Source organism: Sphaeramia orbicularis, chromosome 12, assembly GCF_902148855.1.
Source record: "Sphaeramia orbicularis chromosome 12, fSphaOr1.1, whole genome shotgun sequence".
Taxonomy (NCBI): domain Eukaryota; kingdom Metazoa; phylum Chordata; class Actinopteri; order Kurtiformes; family Apogonidae; genus Sphaeramia; species Sphaeramia orbicularis.
The window spans coordinates 3,845,166-3,863,189 of NC_043968.1; the positions used below are offsets into that span (position 1 = coordinate 3,845,166).

At 37.7% G+C, this 18,024-nt stretch overlaps 1 protein-coding gene across 7 annotated transcripts in view; it reads right to left on the bottom strand.

Annotated features, from left to right (window-relative positions):
• ptpn13 (protein tyrosine phosphatase non-receptor type 13) overlaps positions 1–18,024 on the bottom strand; it is a 91,088-nt gene that overhangs the window by 40,347 nt on the left and 32,717 nt on the right. For all 7 annotated transcript variants that reach the window (XM_030149711.1, XM_030149715.1, XM_030149712.1 and 4 more), the window contains 3 exons: positions 11,593–11,685; positions 8,124–8,223; positions 1,038–1,254 (listed from right to left, as the gene is read on the bottom strand). In XM_030149711.1, the coding sequence (XP_030005571.1) occupies positions 1,038–1,254; positions 8,124–8,223; positions 11,593–11,685 (410 nt within the window). The remainder of the gene's footprint in view (positions 1–1,037; positions 1,255–8,123; positions 8,224–11,592; positions 11,686–18,024) is intronic.

Sequence of the window (18,024 nt, forward strand, 5' to 3'; positions counted from 1 at the left end):
TTTGTCAGAGAAGATATTTGAAGAATTGCTAACGAGGATGACGCCAGGCACAGCGTCTTCATAGTAAGTCATGTCCTGTTGGCTGGTGAGATAAACATCTCACAGTCCCTCAAATGTGTAATTAGTGGAAGGCTAAGATTTCTCCATTTAGCACAGGGCTCTCAAACTCATTTTCTTTCAGGTTCCACATTCAGCCCAATTTGATCTGCCGTGGGCCGAACCAGTAAAATAATAGCATAATAACCTATAAATAATGACAACTCCAAATTTTTGTCTTTTAGTGCAAAAAATCCCCCATTAAATTATGAAAATACTTACTTTTATAAACTATCCAAACAAAAAAGATGTGACAACCTGAAAAAACTCAAATTTCTTAAGAAAAATAACTGCAGTTTCAACAATATTATGCCTCAACTTATCATTTTTACATGTGTATTATGGATCGAATCTAAAAGAGACTAAACACTGAGTAACGGGCAGAAAATTGTTGAAATTGAACTTAATTTTCTTTAGACATTTCAGGTTGTTCATATTTGTTCAGGTTATTCACATTTTATTGTTACAGGGTAGTTTGTAAAATACAGATTTTCATAATTTAATGTTATTTTTTGCACTAAAACAAAGACAAAAATTTGAAGTTGTCATTATTTATAAGGATAGTGTAATTTTTTTTTCTCGCATCAAACTGAGAAGAAAATCTGGAGCCATTATTTTTTGTAGGTTTTTATGCTATTATTTGACTGTAGATCATATTGGTCTGTATGTGGAACCTGAACTAAAATGAGTTCAACAGCCTTGACTGTGGAATTTTTGCACTTTGTAAATTCATCCCAGGGGTCGGACTGGAACCTTTGGTGGGAAGCATGTTTGACACCTCTGATTTAGCAGATGCATAAAATGTGTCTGTCCGTCCTCACATATGGAAGTTCACCTTTGTTGTGTGATATCTATAATCCTATTATGACACTGTCAAAGTGGAGTGCATCAAAATCAAACCCCGTCCTGTTCATCTGCTGGAGTTTGTTCACTTCATCTACCTTGGGTTTGCGCAGCGGCACAGAGGAGGGGTACAGCGGGTCTCGCAGGTCCAGTACAGAGGTGCGTGACGGGGCCAGGGGGTCGTCTGCGGGGTAGAGGTTTGCCCTGGACAGCCTGTTGGCCAGGTGGGCCTGCAGCCGCTGCACCTCCTCCTCCTGCTTCTGGAGGAGCAGCTCCGCCCCCAGCAGACCTTCATCAGCCGGCCCCTCATACTGCCTACACAGAGGAGGAAGGGCGCTGTCAGAGCAAACACCATGGGACAACTTTACATTGTAATCATTTATATGCAACTACACCAACATTAATGAATGAGTGAAAAATGCACAGCAGCAGTATGTCACAGGGTCTTTGCATCCACTTCACATTAATATCATTTGGCAGGTAAATCTCAGCCATACACTATTAACCCTTTAACAGAAAATGTCTTTTTTTTTGGCCGATTCTTTTGTAATTTTTTTGAGGAAGAACTTAACTTTCAATATCTGGCCATTGATTATCAGTATTATATGTAATAAATGCTTAAAACAGTGTGTTTTAGCAAACAATTAAAAAAAACTGACTTGGATTTTTATCATATTTATTATAAAAAAACAGCTGTAAATGTTTATTACAATAGTTTTATGAGATTAAAGAAACAGACTGTCAACTATTTTACATGTGCATGAACATTTTGTTTGTCAAGAGCATTCTGTGTCCATGTTATAGCTTCTTATTTTTAGTTATTTCTAGTCATTTTTATCCCGCGTGATAATCTCTGTTCACTTTCTGACTAGTTGTAGACAAAGCCGCTCATTTCACTGAGAAAAACGTCCATGATATGCTCCTTTTACAAACAGTGCATCTATTTCTGCCCAGCTAGCGCCCTACCTATACAATTACATATATAAATAAAAATATACATACATTTATATAATATTTACAGCTAAAATACAACTATCAATGAACTGTACAAACCGGAAAAGACAGATTAAAAAAAAGGCAAAAAAAAAAAAAAAAAAAGAGGCTAAACTCCACAAAAACACAACAAAACAATGGTAGCACACTCCAAAACAGCACTACAACTATTATATACAATTACTTACAAGAATTCACCACTAAAACGCTGCTTTTTAAACATGTATTTCTAACAGCCTACAGTCGACTTAGCACATCGAACATGAAGTAGAAAATCTCAGTGTTTTTTGGACTTTTTGAAGTCTGAAAGGCCCCTTATAGTGATATTGACCCCTATAACAAAATGAGGTCAAAATGGCAAAAGCAGGGAGGATATTGTAATACTGGATGCAGTTTATATCATCAGGGAAAGGAGGGCTTTGGAAAACACTCTTTTCCATAAGCAGACATAGCAATAGCAGGCGGTACAGGTCTGTTATGCCAGAGATTAGAGAGGTAGAGCTTGCTGAATGAGGATGTCACATTAGATGAGCTCACTAGTGAAGCATGGGCCTGACCCTGCTTTGCATCACCAGCTGTGTGGCCCACAGGATCAAACAGGACAGCAGTTACTGGCTTCTCTCTTCTGTGAAGGGCTCAGAGCGAAGGGATCAATTTCCCAAGGAGAAAATAAGCAAGGACACACACAAAACACCGACTTTCTTATGTAGCAGACAGGTGGTGAACTCTTTAACTATCTGATAAATGCAGTTGACATAATTCCCTGGCTGTGTACCTGGTCTGGTCTTTATCATGACACACTCTCAACCCTTTAAAGCAGTGGTCCCCAACCCCCAGTCCCTGGATCGGTACTGGTCCGTGGATCATTTGGTACCGGGCCGCAAAGAAAAAAAATTGTGGTTAATATTACAGCAATTTTTTCCATTAGTCTTCCGGAGATTTTATTTTGAAAAGCGACCGTTTCCGCCCTCGCCTCCCAGCCGCTGTTGACTCTGGTGCCATTTCATGAATCAGTAGAAACACAAGCTAAAGAAATGAGCCAAAAACTAAATTCACTGGAGAACTTTTTCAGGAAGAAACAAGGAAATGATGGGTCTGCAGAAGGGTCACAGACTGCCTGCAAACAGAAAGCTGCATTTAGAAGGAAATATGAGGATTCCTTAAAGTCCTTCTTCTGTTTCCAACCTCATATCTTTGTGTGTCTGGGTTTTCTGGATGACAGTTCCAGTAGTGGACTGGATCTACAGAACCCACCTGGATTGTGTGTCTCCATCAGCCCCAGATGGGACCGTCTAGTTCCAGTTAAACCAGTCCAGGGTTCCACTGGTTCTGCATTAGGGTGAGTTGATGTTCTCCTGCAGAATCAGTGGAATTGTCTGATCTACAGTGGAAGTGTTTCAGATCACATGCTCTGAACTGACAAAGGGTTTTGTTATTGGAACCCCCGCACCTCTACCCGGTCCACGGAAAATGTTCATGCATGAAACCGGTCCGTAGAACAAAAAATAGGACCAATGGCCCTGTAGCTTACCGGCACTTCCTATGTCTTATTATGGGGAAATTTTTCAAAGTCGCACCAAATGTAGAATCAGAGCCAGATCCAAATAATTTCTCTAACTTTTGTTGACATCATCATAAAGAAGCTGTATACCAAGTTTGAAGTCAATCAGAATTGTAGTTTCGGAGAAGAAGATGATTGAAAGTTTTGTAACAGACGCCGCCGACAGACGCCGACAGACGCCGCATGACGACAATAGCTTACGGCTTTTCAGCCAGTAAGTTAAAAAGGTTGGGGACCACTGTTTTAAAGCATATGGGTCAAACTCATTTTAGTCCAGGGGCCACATTCAGTCCAATATGATCTGAAGTGGGTGGGGCCAGTGCAATAATAGCCGTGGAAAAATAAAATTACATTATGAAAATGTTTACATCTACATCTAAGTTTCATTAAAAATCTGAATAACATGAACAACCTTAAATGTCTTAAGAAATAATAGTGCAATTTTACAAAACTACGCCTTAGTTTATCATTTACACATGCATTACAATTTACAAATCACAGTGGATCTACAAATACACTGTATTTAGTAACAGACAGAATACTGTTAAAATTACCCCTACTCCTCTTAAGAAATTTCAGGTTGTTTATATTTGTGCAGATTATTCACATCTTTTGTGAAAGGATAGTTTCTAAATGTAAACATTTTTATGTAATTTTTTTTAACTCTAAGAGAAACATTTGGAGTTGTCACTATATATATATATATATATATATATATATATATATATATATATATATATATATATATATATATAGGCTATAATTTTTTCTTTAATTATTTTTTAGTTTAGTTTATTTCGAATATGCAACAAAACAAAGTAATCTTACTTAGTTTTTAGAAATAAAACAGAGAGTAAGAAATCGTGGAAAAAAAACTTATGCATATACATGAAAGCAAAGTATGACTTCATTTGCACATTTGAAAAGGAGTGGGAGGAAGTATAACTTATTCAATCCCACCTCTTCTAATGATAGTATTTTACTGGTTTAATGCACTTGAGACTGAATTGGTCTGTATGTGGAACCTAAACTGAAATGATTCTGACACCTTTAGTTGTTAATATCTTCAGTGCAGTTTTTGCATTTCACAAATTCATCCCACGGGCTGGAGTGGAATCATTTGCGGACCAGTTTTGGCCCACGGGTCAAATGTTTGACACCTGCACTTTAAAGCAGTAATATTTTGCTTTTTTAACTGGAATTATGCATTTTAAAACATTTCCCTGCTTTGAATTCTTCATTCATTCAACTCCACAGGTCCATCTTCGACCCTATTTCTGAGTAATGACATCAGAATGGTTGTTTTGAGCGCTGGCCCTTTAAACGCACATGAGACACTTCATGCCCCGCCCCCTCCAGGTTATTGACTATGCACTCTGTCCCGTTCAACCACTTGTGCTCGTTAATAAAACCACCAACTGAACATTTGAGGTAACTGGCTCGAAGTTTGGACATATTTTCAGTATGAACTACAACTGCTACTGCTGACAAACAGTTATGGCGTACTGGAGAAATGTTCATCAGAAGTCTGGACCTGATATGTGCAAATGTGGTGACGTAACTAGTTATAGACGTAACAAATTAAAAAGGAATTCAAACAGGTTGTAGAAATCCACTCAATTTTTGCCAGAATGAATACAAAGATAGTTTTACAGCAGCTAGAGGGTTCAAATTCAAACTTTTTTGAACTGTTAGGGTCCAAATACACAAATAAATGAACCACAGTAAAATATGGCCCCTTTAAAGTCTTGGTCTTGCCTCAGTCACAATACACTCTGGTCATGGGTACAACTTGAGACTCAAAACTAGTTAGATGTAGAAGTTTGAGCTCTGTATTAAAAGACTAACTTTGCTTGAATTTTCTTTACATTTATAATGAGGACTTGTGTTTAAAATGTTGTAACTTCAACAACTAGGGCTCACTTAACTGTGAGGGCTAACATAGTAAGTGCCATACAAAGACATACCGAGTACTATTCAGTACATGTGGATATTTTCAGCTCTAACAAACAAACACTTCTGTTCAGTCACACCTTTATGGCTTAACTCATGACAAAACTGTCATGACAGCGGCTTATGAAAAGCTGCAGCTATAGCTATGTCTGCTTATGGAAGACAGACTGTGTTTTCCAAAGCTCTCCTGTCCTTGTTGATAACAAGTGCATCCAGTATTACAGCAGACAGGTGGTGAAATCTCCCAAAGACGGTCATCGAAGCCATTATCACGTCACATCAGCGGAGAGATGGGATATTTCTAACTCAACCTGACTATAAATAATATAATTCAACAATGCATATTTAGACTCAAGCTACATAATATCGTTAGCCTCGTAGCATAACTGTCTAAGTCATACTCTATATGGACAAAAGTATGTGGACACATTGAATTCGGGTGTTTCTTTTCTAACAGGGGTCTGGGATATGAAACAATAACAACAAGTGTCATAATACAGTTTTATATTGTGATAAATATCATTGCATTGGTTACCCTCATTTAAATTGTTATCTTTGCTTACAAAATGCCTCAGAAATGGTTTTTAATTCATTTCTCTCCACATTGATTTTTTTTTTTTTTTTGAGGTTTTTATTCCATGATTATGATTTTAAATGTTCTCCCTCTAAATTTCTAAAATATCTTTCATGCTTTGACTGTAAATAACAATATTCTTCCACAACTAGCTTAATATTGTGATAAATATCATATTGAGTATTAACATTGATGTTTATATCTCAAATCCACATGAACAGAACATCTTACAGCTGTACCCATGATGTGTCCCAATATTTTTTGGCCATATAGTTTATAGACATCAATATTTCCTTAAAGTTTAATGGGAAATTTTTTTCTTCCTAAGTGAGCTGTGAAGAAAGTAGATGGTTAGTTGTGGTAGGAAATTGTTATTTACAGTCAGAGTATGGAAAAAATTTTAGAAATTTAGAGGAAGAACGTTTAAAATCATAGTCATGGATAAAAAAAACCAAAAAATAAATAAATCACTATTGAGAGAAATGAAATAAAAACCATCTCTGAGGCATTTTGGAAGTGAGGATAACAATTTAAACCAAACTAGCCAATGCAATGATATTTATCCCAATATAAAATATGTTATGACATTTGTCAGTATTGTTTTGTATCCCAGACCCCTGTTAGAAAAGAAACACCTGAATTCAATGTGTCCACATGCTTTTGTCCATATGGCATATAATGCTATGAGGCTAATGGAATTAAATATGTGTGCCTTCTGCCTGTGCCCACCCTATCTGTATGACAGCTGACTTGTATGTATCCACTCTGTCAGTGTATTGCTGCTGTCAGCCCAGTTTTCTACAGTCGTAATGGCTATAAATATCATGGTTGGATGTACCATCAGAGCCATTTTGGGCAGCACTTCCCCCAAAGTTACAGTAAAAGTCAAGAGCAGAAAATCACAACAGATTATCGTAGATGTGGTTGTTTCGGTTTAATAATTTTGTTTTTAAGCTTTGTGTGTAATGTTTCTTTTCTGTTCTAGCCTTTCCAATTTTTGGGGGGATGTCAAGTTCCAAATTTTTACTGAAAAATATAACATTTTATTATAAGAAGACACCAAACCTCTAGACATTCAACATCTTTGACAAACTCTAGAATATGCTGAGATAAACATGAACTGACTTTTAACCCATAAGTAAAATAAGTGACACTAGCTGTCTTCAGAGAAAATGGTTGAATCCAGGTCTTAGTATATAGTTGTTGTTTTTTTTTTTGAGATCTGAGTTAGTAGATGACATTAACAAAATGGGGAAAAGGTGGTTATATGGGCAGAAAACAACAATCATTTTCACACAGCATTTTCTCCCACCCCCTTCTGGGGATGTAACAATTACCGGTATAATGCTAAAATTGTGGTAAAATTGCCGATGGTTAGTATTACCGTTTAAATTCTAATTATCATGATAACCGTGTCTGATTATTGCATTTTTCCGGAGAAAGCGCCTATGTAAAGATCTGCTTTTATGTCAAATATTTGAGTATAGTTTCAATTTATTCCAATTTTAATTTTCTATACCTAATATTTGGAACCAATATTCACTTTTAAAGTCTGTGAAAAGGTTCGTTAAACATCTTTGTTATTTATGCAATAAATTATATACATTTTTTAAATCGGATTTAATATATTTTTTGTGTGTTTTTTATCTTTTTAGAGTAGATTAAAGTGAAAAAAAATAACAGGCAGTTGATATAAATGAAGTTGTGCTGAAAAACAGATCCCAAACATGGGTATAATAAACATTTGTTTATGTAGTATATAAAGGCAAAATCAGAAGTACTGAAAAACGGACAAAATAGAGTCAGACCACTAAGGGTTAATAATTGAATGTTTCTGGCAAGAGAAAGTACATTGTGCCAATTATTTTATTTGGTTTTTTTGCTGTTTTTTTTTTTTTTTTTCCAAAATACAACTTGGTTAAATTATTTCAGTGTGTGTATTAGTACTTTTTGAACATTTTGAGCACAATTTCAACAATACCACGATAATAATGATAACCGTGATAATTTTGGTCACATTAACCGTGATATGAAATTTTCATATGGTTCCATCCCTACCCCCTACACAGAATGAGTGTGTGTGAGTGAGTGTGTGTGTGTTACCTCTGCCTGTGTGCGCCGTGACTTGTCAGCGACAACGCATCGTGTTCTGAGGAAAGGGCCAGCTGGGAGCCATATCTCCTCACATCGCCTGGTTTCTTAGCTGGAAGAGATATGAGTATTAGACACAGAAAGCAGTGTATTTATTTACCCCCCCACACACACACACGGGCACACCCCTACAGATGCATCCACCAATGCTGTGGTGTGTGTGGACCTGCAGGAACATGCGTGGAAAGGGGTGGGGAAGTTACAGAAAATGGAAATGAGGTCAGCTCAATGCCACAACCAGACCAAATCAAGGACATGAGGAGCCTTTTCCTGTCTGAGAAGCCACGACTCTGTATGTTTGAATTTATTTGGAACATTGTTCAGCCGTTTAAAATGAAAATGGTTCAGGTAATGTTTGAATTCATGCAGTTATCTGAGGTCAGTGACAGAGCGCAGCTTATGTGCACACTGGTACCAGACTGCGTACAGTTGTATTTAACTTTGGTTTGCTTTTTTATCTGCTGCTTAAGTCACTTGAAATAATTAACCCTTGTATTATCCTTGACCCCATTCGATGTTTATCATTCAAAAAATAATAGTTGACTTTTGTTTTCGCTTCATATTTATGACTTTTCCTAATTTGATGGGGACAACTGATTAAGCATAAAATTATCCTGATGACACATGTGCTGAACACATATTGCATGCATTGGTGTTCCTCTGGAGTCAGTTTGGCCCAAAGCTGTTTTATCTGCGTAAAACTTGTCTGTGTGTGTGTGTGTGTGTGTGTGTGCGTGTGTGTGTGTGTGTGTGTGTGTGTGTGTGTGCGTGTGTCCTAACATTCCCACACCTGCAGGTGCAGAGTTGATTCTTTTAAGTTGATCCATAACAGGGGGGTAGGGAAAACAACGATTCCCAGCAGAACTTTGATACTTCTGCTGGTGTGGGCATGTGGGACACAACTGGACTGGGGAACTCCTGACAAATGAGGAAACCAATGTAGGCTTGGAGTTGATCATATCCAAGTCTTTCCAACTACACGTGCCACCCCTTTAAAATTATCATCTCAAGTACAACAACAACAACAATAATAATAATAATAATAATAATAATAATAATAATTAAAAAACAAAGTGCCTGACACAAAAACTTGGTCAACAATTTCATGTAAATCATTTTCAGGAGGCTAATATCCCCGGGGTCAGCTTGACCCCACAGGTAAAACATGTTCATAATATTTGAGGATAACAGGAAGTTTAAAACCACACAAACTGTTTTTAGGTCTCCCATTATCCCTTCGCCCATTGTATCATGTTCTGTTTTGGGACATTAGAATGATTATGAATGATTATTATGAATATTTTTAAACTCAGTTAGGACTGTTGTCTTGTTGAACTTAGTTTTCCACCTTAATCTGTATTTCTTCCTCACATTTCCCACACTACGCTGTGACTTCAGTCCTCTGATGAATCTTTATTGCATAGTTTCATTCCGTAATGACAGCGTAGGTCCAATAAGCTATCTTTCACAATCTTACACAGCAAAGGGCTTTGTCTAAACCACTTGGCTGCTCTAGGGTGGTAACTGACACTTACTGACTTGGCAGTAACCAGGCGACAGTGAAAGAACTTTTCCAGTGTTTCTTCAAAAAAGGCACAGTAGTAGGCCTCAAAATGTGAAGCCTACAAAATGTGACCTGTGTGCTTTGTCCTAAGTTAAGTGTGTTTTGGAGGGAGGTTTTCAACGCCCTGAAGGAGGTTTTTAAAATGAACATCCCACAAAAGTTCACAGTGGCAGTATTTGGAGTAATACCCAAAGGTCTGGATACAAGGGCAGATAAATACCTCTTGAAAATATTATTCACTGCTGCTTTAAAGTCTATAAGCATCAGTTGGATGAAACCAGAACCTCCCTCATATAATACATGGATTCAAAAAGTTTGGGATATTTACCAAATGGAGCAGATCCCATTCTTACTCAGGCTTCAGAAAAACCACCTTTACTAAAAGATGGGAACCTATGATGCCTTTGCTGCCACAGTAATATCTACTGGTGATGTAAAACCCCATGTTGTTAATCAAGGTGGTGTCATCCTGCTTCAGCCTTATTTTTGGAAGTGGACATTATTTGTTTGCTGTGATTGTTATTGTTTTCTTTCATTTCCATCCTATGCTGCTTATGGAGGTTTGCAGGAATACACATACAGCTGAGGAAGTAACTGAACTGTATTTAAATGTATATGTTGTATTGTAGTGATAAAAAAAAATCTAATATAAACTATGGTCACGAAAAAAAGTGACCTGTGTGGTTTAAACATAAGATTGCAGTGAAAGAGGGCAGGACCCAAATGACCCCAGATGTAAATAAACACATATTGAAAAAAGCTTGAGTAAAACCCAGCACAAGTGGGCTGAGAAGCACTGTCAACCTGCGACTTTGACTTGCTTTTTCCTATTTTATAGAGGACTGAAGTCTGCTCCTTCTGGTACAACATTCAGGTATATCAGTCACAGTCAGTGGCAAGAGACAAATCCTTTTTTGATCCTGTTTGAATCGTGCGACCACTACACATATCGCACATATCAGCTCCTCTTCAAACATCCAAGAATTGTCTTTTTCCTACGCTGCGCCCTGACCATGCAACAATCTGCAGAATTGGATGAAACTTTGTGTGTTCCTTTAATTTCTAAACTTTTTGCTATTATGAAACATAATGTTCAGGGTTCATACAGATTTTTCAAGGTCAGATTCAAGCACTTTTCGAGCACTTTTAAGGGTCATTTTCACATTTTTCCAGCACAGCACCTTATTGCTGGGGTCAAATACATATCTACAGGAATACATATACTCAAGATGATTTTTTTTAACTTTTTATCACAATGATGTACATTGTATTATGCTATAAACATCTAAAATTATGTCTCATAATAGCAAAAAGTTTAGAAATTAAAGGAGAACACACTTTTATCCAAAAAAGGGAAGCTACTTTGCGTTCTTCAGGCACACTCACAACAAGACAAAGATTAAGAAAAAATTTATCTGGACCTAAAACATCTGGTACTTTTCTTTTTTGACATAAAGTTTTATTTTTCTAAATGTATCACCTCTCTGTAAGTAGCTTTGGCTTGGCATCTAACCTGGCAGAGTTAGTATGAAAAACAGATAAATCAAATCACAGTTATAATCACAAGCACTTTCAAGCACGTAAACTAAAACTCAAACACTTTTCAAACCTTGCAGACACAACATTGAAATTCAAGCATTTTCAAAAATTTCAAGCACCTGTATGAACCCTGTGTATTAATTCCTGCTGTGTGATAGGCCAGTATATCTGTATAGAGTAAAAATGTCCAAAGCTCATCATTCAGACAAAATTTTTATCTTAATTCTGTTGTGAGATGCTTTGTCGTCAAGTCCTACGAACAAAGAAAACATACCCATACAAAATCCATAACAGAGGACTTCCAGTAGGTAATTTTACCTTGTCTGTAATCTGGATCAGAGGAGGTCACCGAGGGGCTTTCGCTGGATGAACTATAATCACTGTGGTACCTCTGGTGGGTGTGGACTGGGTCTGAGGGAAGACACAGAGACCTTAAGCCTATCTTAAATAAAACAGTTACAATAAACCATGCAGTGGTATAAGAGGATGTCTGCAAAATGAATAAATGATGCATGGCTTACATGCACACTAGACCACCTTAAACTGCTACATGAATTTATTTGCCATTTTGCTTGAAAGTAACGTTAAGAGGAAGTAGTTTTGTGTGTGTGTGTGTGTGTGTGTGTGTGTAAACCAAAGAAAAAACAAAAGGTGCCACTTTTTTAAAGGAGTGATATTTTGCTTTTTTAAATGGAATTCTTCCTTTTCCCTCATTTCCCTGTGGTCTCCATAAACTGTAAATGCTCTGCTTGGCTCTGAATTCTTCATTCATTCAACTCCACAGGTCCATTTTCAACACTATTTCTGACTAATGACATCACAAAGGTGGTTTGGAGTGCTGGCCCTTTAAATGCACAGGAGACACTACAGGCCCCGCCCCCTCCAGGTTATTGGCTGTGCTGCTCTGTCCCGTTCAACCAACAACTGAACATCTTAGGGAATTGGATCGAATCTGGACAGATTTTCAGTTTTTACTGCAACCGCTGCTGATGATAAACACTTATGTCGAACTGAAGAAATGTTCGTCAGAAGTCTGGACCTGATATGTGCAAATGTCGTGACATAACTAGTTATAGACGCAACAAATTTAGCAGGAATTCAAACAAGTTGTAGAAATCCACTGGATTTTTGCTGGAATGAATATAAAGAGAGCTTTGCAGCAGCTGAGGGTTCAAATTCAAACTGTATGAACTATTAGGGTCCAAATACACAAATAAATGAACCACAGACTAATAACAGTGGGTTTAGACAAATATGAGCCCTTTAAAGCCGTTCAGATGACAGACTACTGCTGCTTTCTTTGACAAATCCTAACAGAACTAACTCTGAGGTGGTTGAGTGACACACACAAAGGCGGTATTAGTCATGCTGTTGGTAAACAATCCTAATGAAAGACACTTGGAGTTACTTTGAAACGCAGCCTCAGCACTACAGAGTTTAATTGAAGGCTTAATCTTTTGTGCTGCTTGACTGAAAGCACGGCAGCACTTACAGACCAGCCCACCGCACTTATTTAGCCCCGCATTGGCGTTCTCTGTCACTAAAATGAACTGAGAATCTCTTCCAAACAGACTAAACTCTTATCTAAGCCCCAGTGCGTCATGTGTTTCTCTTTGGGTTGCTCACAAAACTTGAAAGTCTTGCTCCTCAGTATCAGTCTACGCTGCATAGTTTGAATGGATGACATTCCCCAACCATTGCTCAGAGGAGTTTCACTGGGCAACACAGTTCTTCTTGTAATGATTTATATCTTTGGTAAACATCTTAGGTAGTAAAAAAAATAAAAAATAAAAAAATACTGTGCTCTAGCGGTGACAAGAGTCTCCCTGAGTGGGAAGACTGGTCAAACTGTCACCAAACAGAGTTCTTCATTCTCTGCTGTTTAGTGAGTCATGAGTTCCTTTAAGACACAGGTGTCAAACATAAGGCCCGTGGGCCAAAACCGGCCCTCCAAAGGGTTCAGTCTGGCCCATGGGATGAATTTGCAAAGATTACACAAAAGACATTGACAGTCAAGTTGTATTGATCACAAGGCTACATTTCTATATATTTCAGTTCCAGATGCCTGTTATTAAATGTTTTGTGTATTTGTAGATCCACTGTGATCCTTAAGTTCTAATGCAAATGTGTAAATAATAAGCTGAGAAATAATATGGTTAAAATTGCCAATATTTTTTTAACCCTTTATCACACAGGTGTCAAACATGTGGCCCGGGGCCCAAATCTGGCCCGCCAATGGGTCCAATCCGGCCTGTGGGATGAATTTGTGAAATGCAAAAATTACACTGAAGAAATGAACAATCAGTGGTGTCAAAATCATTTTAATTCAGGTTCCACATACAGACACATACAGTCCAATTAGATTTCCAGTGGGTCAGAACCAGTAAAATATTATCAGAATAACCTATAAATAATGGCAACCCCAAATTCTCTCTTTGTGTTTTTTGGTGTAAAAAAGTAAAATTACATGAAAATGTTTACATTACCAAACTATACTTTTACCAAAAACATGAATAACCTGAACAAATATGAACAAACGGAAATGTCTGAATAAAAGTAAATGCAGTTTTACAGATATTCTGCCTGTTACTAAATGTTTTGTGTGATTGTAATGCACATGTGTAAATGATAAACTGATAAACTGAGGCAGAATGTTGTTAAAAATGCACTTGTTTTCCTTAAGACAATTCAAGTTCAAGTTATTCAGATTGTTAAGGAAACTTTGTAGATGTAAACCTGATCAGAATAGAATCTGACTTTTTTTACTGTTATTATTTTACTGGTTCGGCCCACTGCAGATTCAATTGGGCTGAATGTGGAACTGAACTAAAATGAGTTTGACACCCCTGCTTTACCAGGCAAGTGACTATTTTTGGTCATTTCTGCATACATTACAAAACAGTGACAGCAACAGTTACAGCGAGGACAGTGAGCCAATAATCTTAGGTCAAATGTGGTCTACAGGGTCTGAGAGGTCCACCTGCTTTGTTAGGTGCCATGAAGTAATGGTACTAGTGTAAGTAATAATGTTCAAAGAGTTAATGTGTACAGTATGTTCACTGCAGAAATCTAAATCTTACAAAGTGTATTTTTCTCAGTTCTGGTCCAAATATCTCATCACACTTAAAATAAGACAGAATCACCAAAAGAGGAACTTTTCAGTGAGAAAGAAGAACTTGTTTTTAGACAATAGATCTTGAAAATCTTATTTCAAGGAATCTTACAAAGATAATTTTCACTTGCTCCATTGGCAGATTTTTTTTTGATTAATTCAAGATTTTTTTTGCTTAATTCAAGCAAAAAAAAATCTGTCAATGCAACAAGTGAAAATTATCTTGGTAACGTTTGTTACCTTCACCAAGGAGGTTATGTTTTGGCCAGCGTTGGTTTGTCTGTCTGTGTGTGTCTGTCTATCTATCTGTCTGTCTGTGTGTCTGTCTGTGTGTGTGTGTGTCTGTCTATCTATCTATCTGTCTGTCTGTGTGTTTGTCTATGTCTGTCTGTGTGTGTGTCTGTCTGTGTCTATCTGTCTGTCTGTGTCTGTCTATCTGTCTGTCTGTGTCTGTCTATCTGTGTGTCTTTCTGTCTGTCTATCTATCTGTCTGTCTGTGTGTCTGTCTATCAATGTGTCTTTCTGTCTGTCTGTGTCTGTCTATCTGTGTGTCTTTCTGTCTGTCTGTGTCTATCTGTCTGTCTGTGTGTCTGTCTATCTGTGTGTCTGTCTGTCTGTGTGTCTGTCTATCTGTCTGTGTGTCTGTCTGTCCGTGTGTGTGTGTGTCTGTCTATCTGTCTGTCTGTGTGTCTGTCTATCTGTCTGTCTGTCTGTGTGTCTGTCTATCTGTCTGTCTGTGTCTGTCTGTCTGTGTGTCTGTCTATCTGTCTGTGTCTGTCTGTCTGTCTGTCTGTGTGTCTGTCTATCTGTCTGTGAGTCTGTGTCTGTCTGTGTGTCTGTCTATCTGTCTGTGTGTCTATCTGTCTGTCTGTGTGTCTTTCTGTCTGTCTGTCTATCTGTCTGTCTGTGTGTCTGTCTATCTGTCTGTCTGTGTCTGTCTGTCTGTGTGTCTATCTGTGTCTGTCTGTCTGTGTGTCTTTCTGTCTGTGTGTCTGTCTATCTGTCTGTCTGTCTATCTGTCTGTGTCTGTCTGTCTGTCTGTCTGTGTGTCTGTCTATCTATCTGTCTGTCTGTCTGTGTGTCTGTCTGTCTGTCTATCTGTCTGTGTCTGTCTGTGTGTCTATCTGTCTGTCTGTGTGTCTTTCTGTCTGTCTGTGTGTCTTTCTGTCTGTCTGTCTGTCTGTCTATCTGTCTGTCTGTGTGTCTGTCTATCTGTCTGTCTGTGTCTGTCTGTCTGTGTGTCTATCTGTGTCTGTCTGTCTGTGTGTCTTTCTGTCTGTGTGTCTGTCTATCTGTCTGTCTGTCTGTGTCTGTCTGTCTGTGTGTCTATCTGTGTCTGTCTGTCTGTGTGTCTTTCTGTCTGTGTGTCTGTCTATCTGTCTGTCTGTCTGTCTGTGTGTCTTTCTTTCTGTCTGTGTCTGTCTGTCTGTGTGTCTTTCTTTCTGTCTGTCTGTCTGTGTCTGTGTGTCTTTCTTTCTGTCTGCCTGTCTGTCTGTCTGTGTCTGTCTGTGTGTCTTTCTTTCTGTCTGTCTGTGTCTGTCTGTGTCTTTGTGTCTTTCTTTCTGTCTGTCTGTGTCTGTCTGTGTCTTTGTGTCTTTCTTTCTGTCTGTCTGTCTGTCTGTGTGTCTTTCTTTCTGTCTGTCTGTCTGTGTCTGTCTGTCTGTGTGTCTTTCTTTCTGTCTGTCTGTGTCTGTCTGTGTCTTTGTGTCTTTCTTTCTGTCTGTCTGTGTCTGTCTGTGTCTTTGTGTCTTTCTTTCTGTCTGTCTGTGTCTGTCTGTGTCTTTGTGTCTTTCTTTCTGTCTGTCTGTGTCTGTCTGTCTGTGTGTCTTTCTTTCTGTCTGTCTGTCTGTGTCTGTCTGTCTGTGTCTTTCTTTCTTTCTGTCTGTCTGTCTGTCTGTGTGTCTGTCTGTCTGTCTGTCTGTGTCTGTCTGTCTGTGTGTCTTTCTTTCTGTCTGTCTGTCTGTGTCTGTCTGTCTGTGTCTTTCTTTCTTTCTGTCTGTCTGTCTGTCTGTGTGTCTGTCTGTCTGTCTGTCTGTCTGTGTCTGTCTGTCTGTGTGTCTTTCTTTCTGTCTGTCTGTCTGTCTGTGTGTCTGTCTGTCTGTCTGTCTGTGTCTGTCTGTCTGTGTGTCTTTCTTTCTGTCTGTCTGTCTGTCTGTCTGTGTCTGTCTGTCTGTGTGTCTTTCTTTCTGTCTGTCTGTCTGTCTGTCTGTGTCTGTCTGTCTGTGTGTCTTTCTTTCTGTCTGTCTGTATGTGTGTAAGATAACTCCAAAAGTTCTGGACAGATGTGGATGAAAATTTCAGGAAGTTTTGAAAGTTGTACAAGGAACAAATGATTACATTTTGGTGGTGATTGTGGGGGGCACTGATCTGCCTTGGCGGAGGTCTGTGCTCTCCGAGTGCTTTTCTAGTTTTAAGTGTGATGAGACATTTGGACTAGAAATGAGAAAAATACACTTGGTAAGACTTTGATTTTGGCAGTGTTGACAGGTGTCTGGTTCAGTACTGTTATAATGTTCTAAAAGTGATGCTTTGATGTTCTAAAATACACGTTCCTTTCACATTACATGTTTTTCTTCTATTTCTTACATATACATCTTGTTTTTTTGCCACTTACACGTAAGGAACCATATATGGTAACTTCATTGACCTTGATTTTCTGCATAATAACATTTTCTGACACTTTTCACAAAAGTAATACAGTCTTGTTCTGTCCTCCAATGACACACTAAGGTTGAAATTTTGAATTTCAAAGTATTTCTATGAGTGACCTATAAAGGGTTAACAAATGTAGGTTGTTCACGGAAGTTCAAGTTATTCACATTTTATTGTTTAAGGATAGTTTATAAATGTAATATGTTTTTGTACTAAAACAAAAAGAAAGATTTCGAGTTGTCATGATTTCTAATTTATTATACTATTACCGTAGCGGTCTGGCCCACTTGAGGTCAGATTAGGTACATGTGGCCCCTGAACTAAAATGAGTTTGACACACCTGCTTTAAGACATCTGTGTCATACAGCATACCAAGTCATTTACAGCTTTATCTGGACCAGTGACAAGTAGGACTAATTTGTTGCCTGGAATAGACACATTAGTATTACCTCAACTATGTGGAGTAGGGCTGGAAGAAAATATCAGTTCTGCAATATATCGCGATATTTCATTTCACAATACTGTATCGATATTAAAAAGTACTGTATCGATATTTTTAGGTATTTATTGCAGATATGACGGAGGTTCATTTTTGTTTTTTTTGTATTGTTTATATTTTATTTATGATTATTTAACACTGTTTTATTAAATAATGGTTATTTGAAGCATCCTAAAAGCACTTTTTACTGAGAGGCACATGTTCGCTCCTTTGTTGGGATTGCACAAAAATAATGTTATGATGTTAGTTATGAACAAATAGAAAATGAACATTTGAACAGGATCTTAAACTGTAATGTCTGTAAAATATAATTTAAGTTTTAACACAGGAAAATTTTGTGACATAGCATGAGATCCTGTTCTGATAGAATAAAAATGTGTTTAGTATTTGTACATATTTCTGGTGTAATGCAATTCTTCCAGGAAATAATCATTTAAAAAAAAAAAAAGAAACAAACAAAAAACTGTCTTTTTAATAGTATCATGAT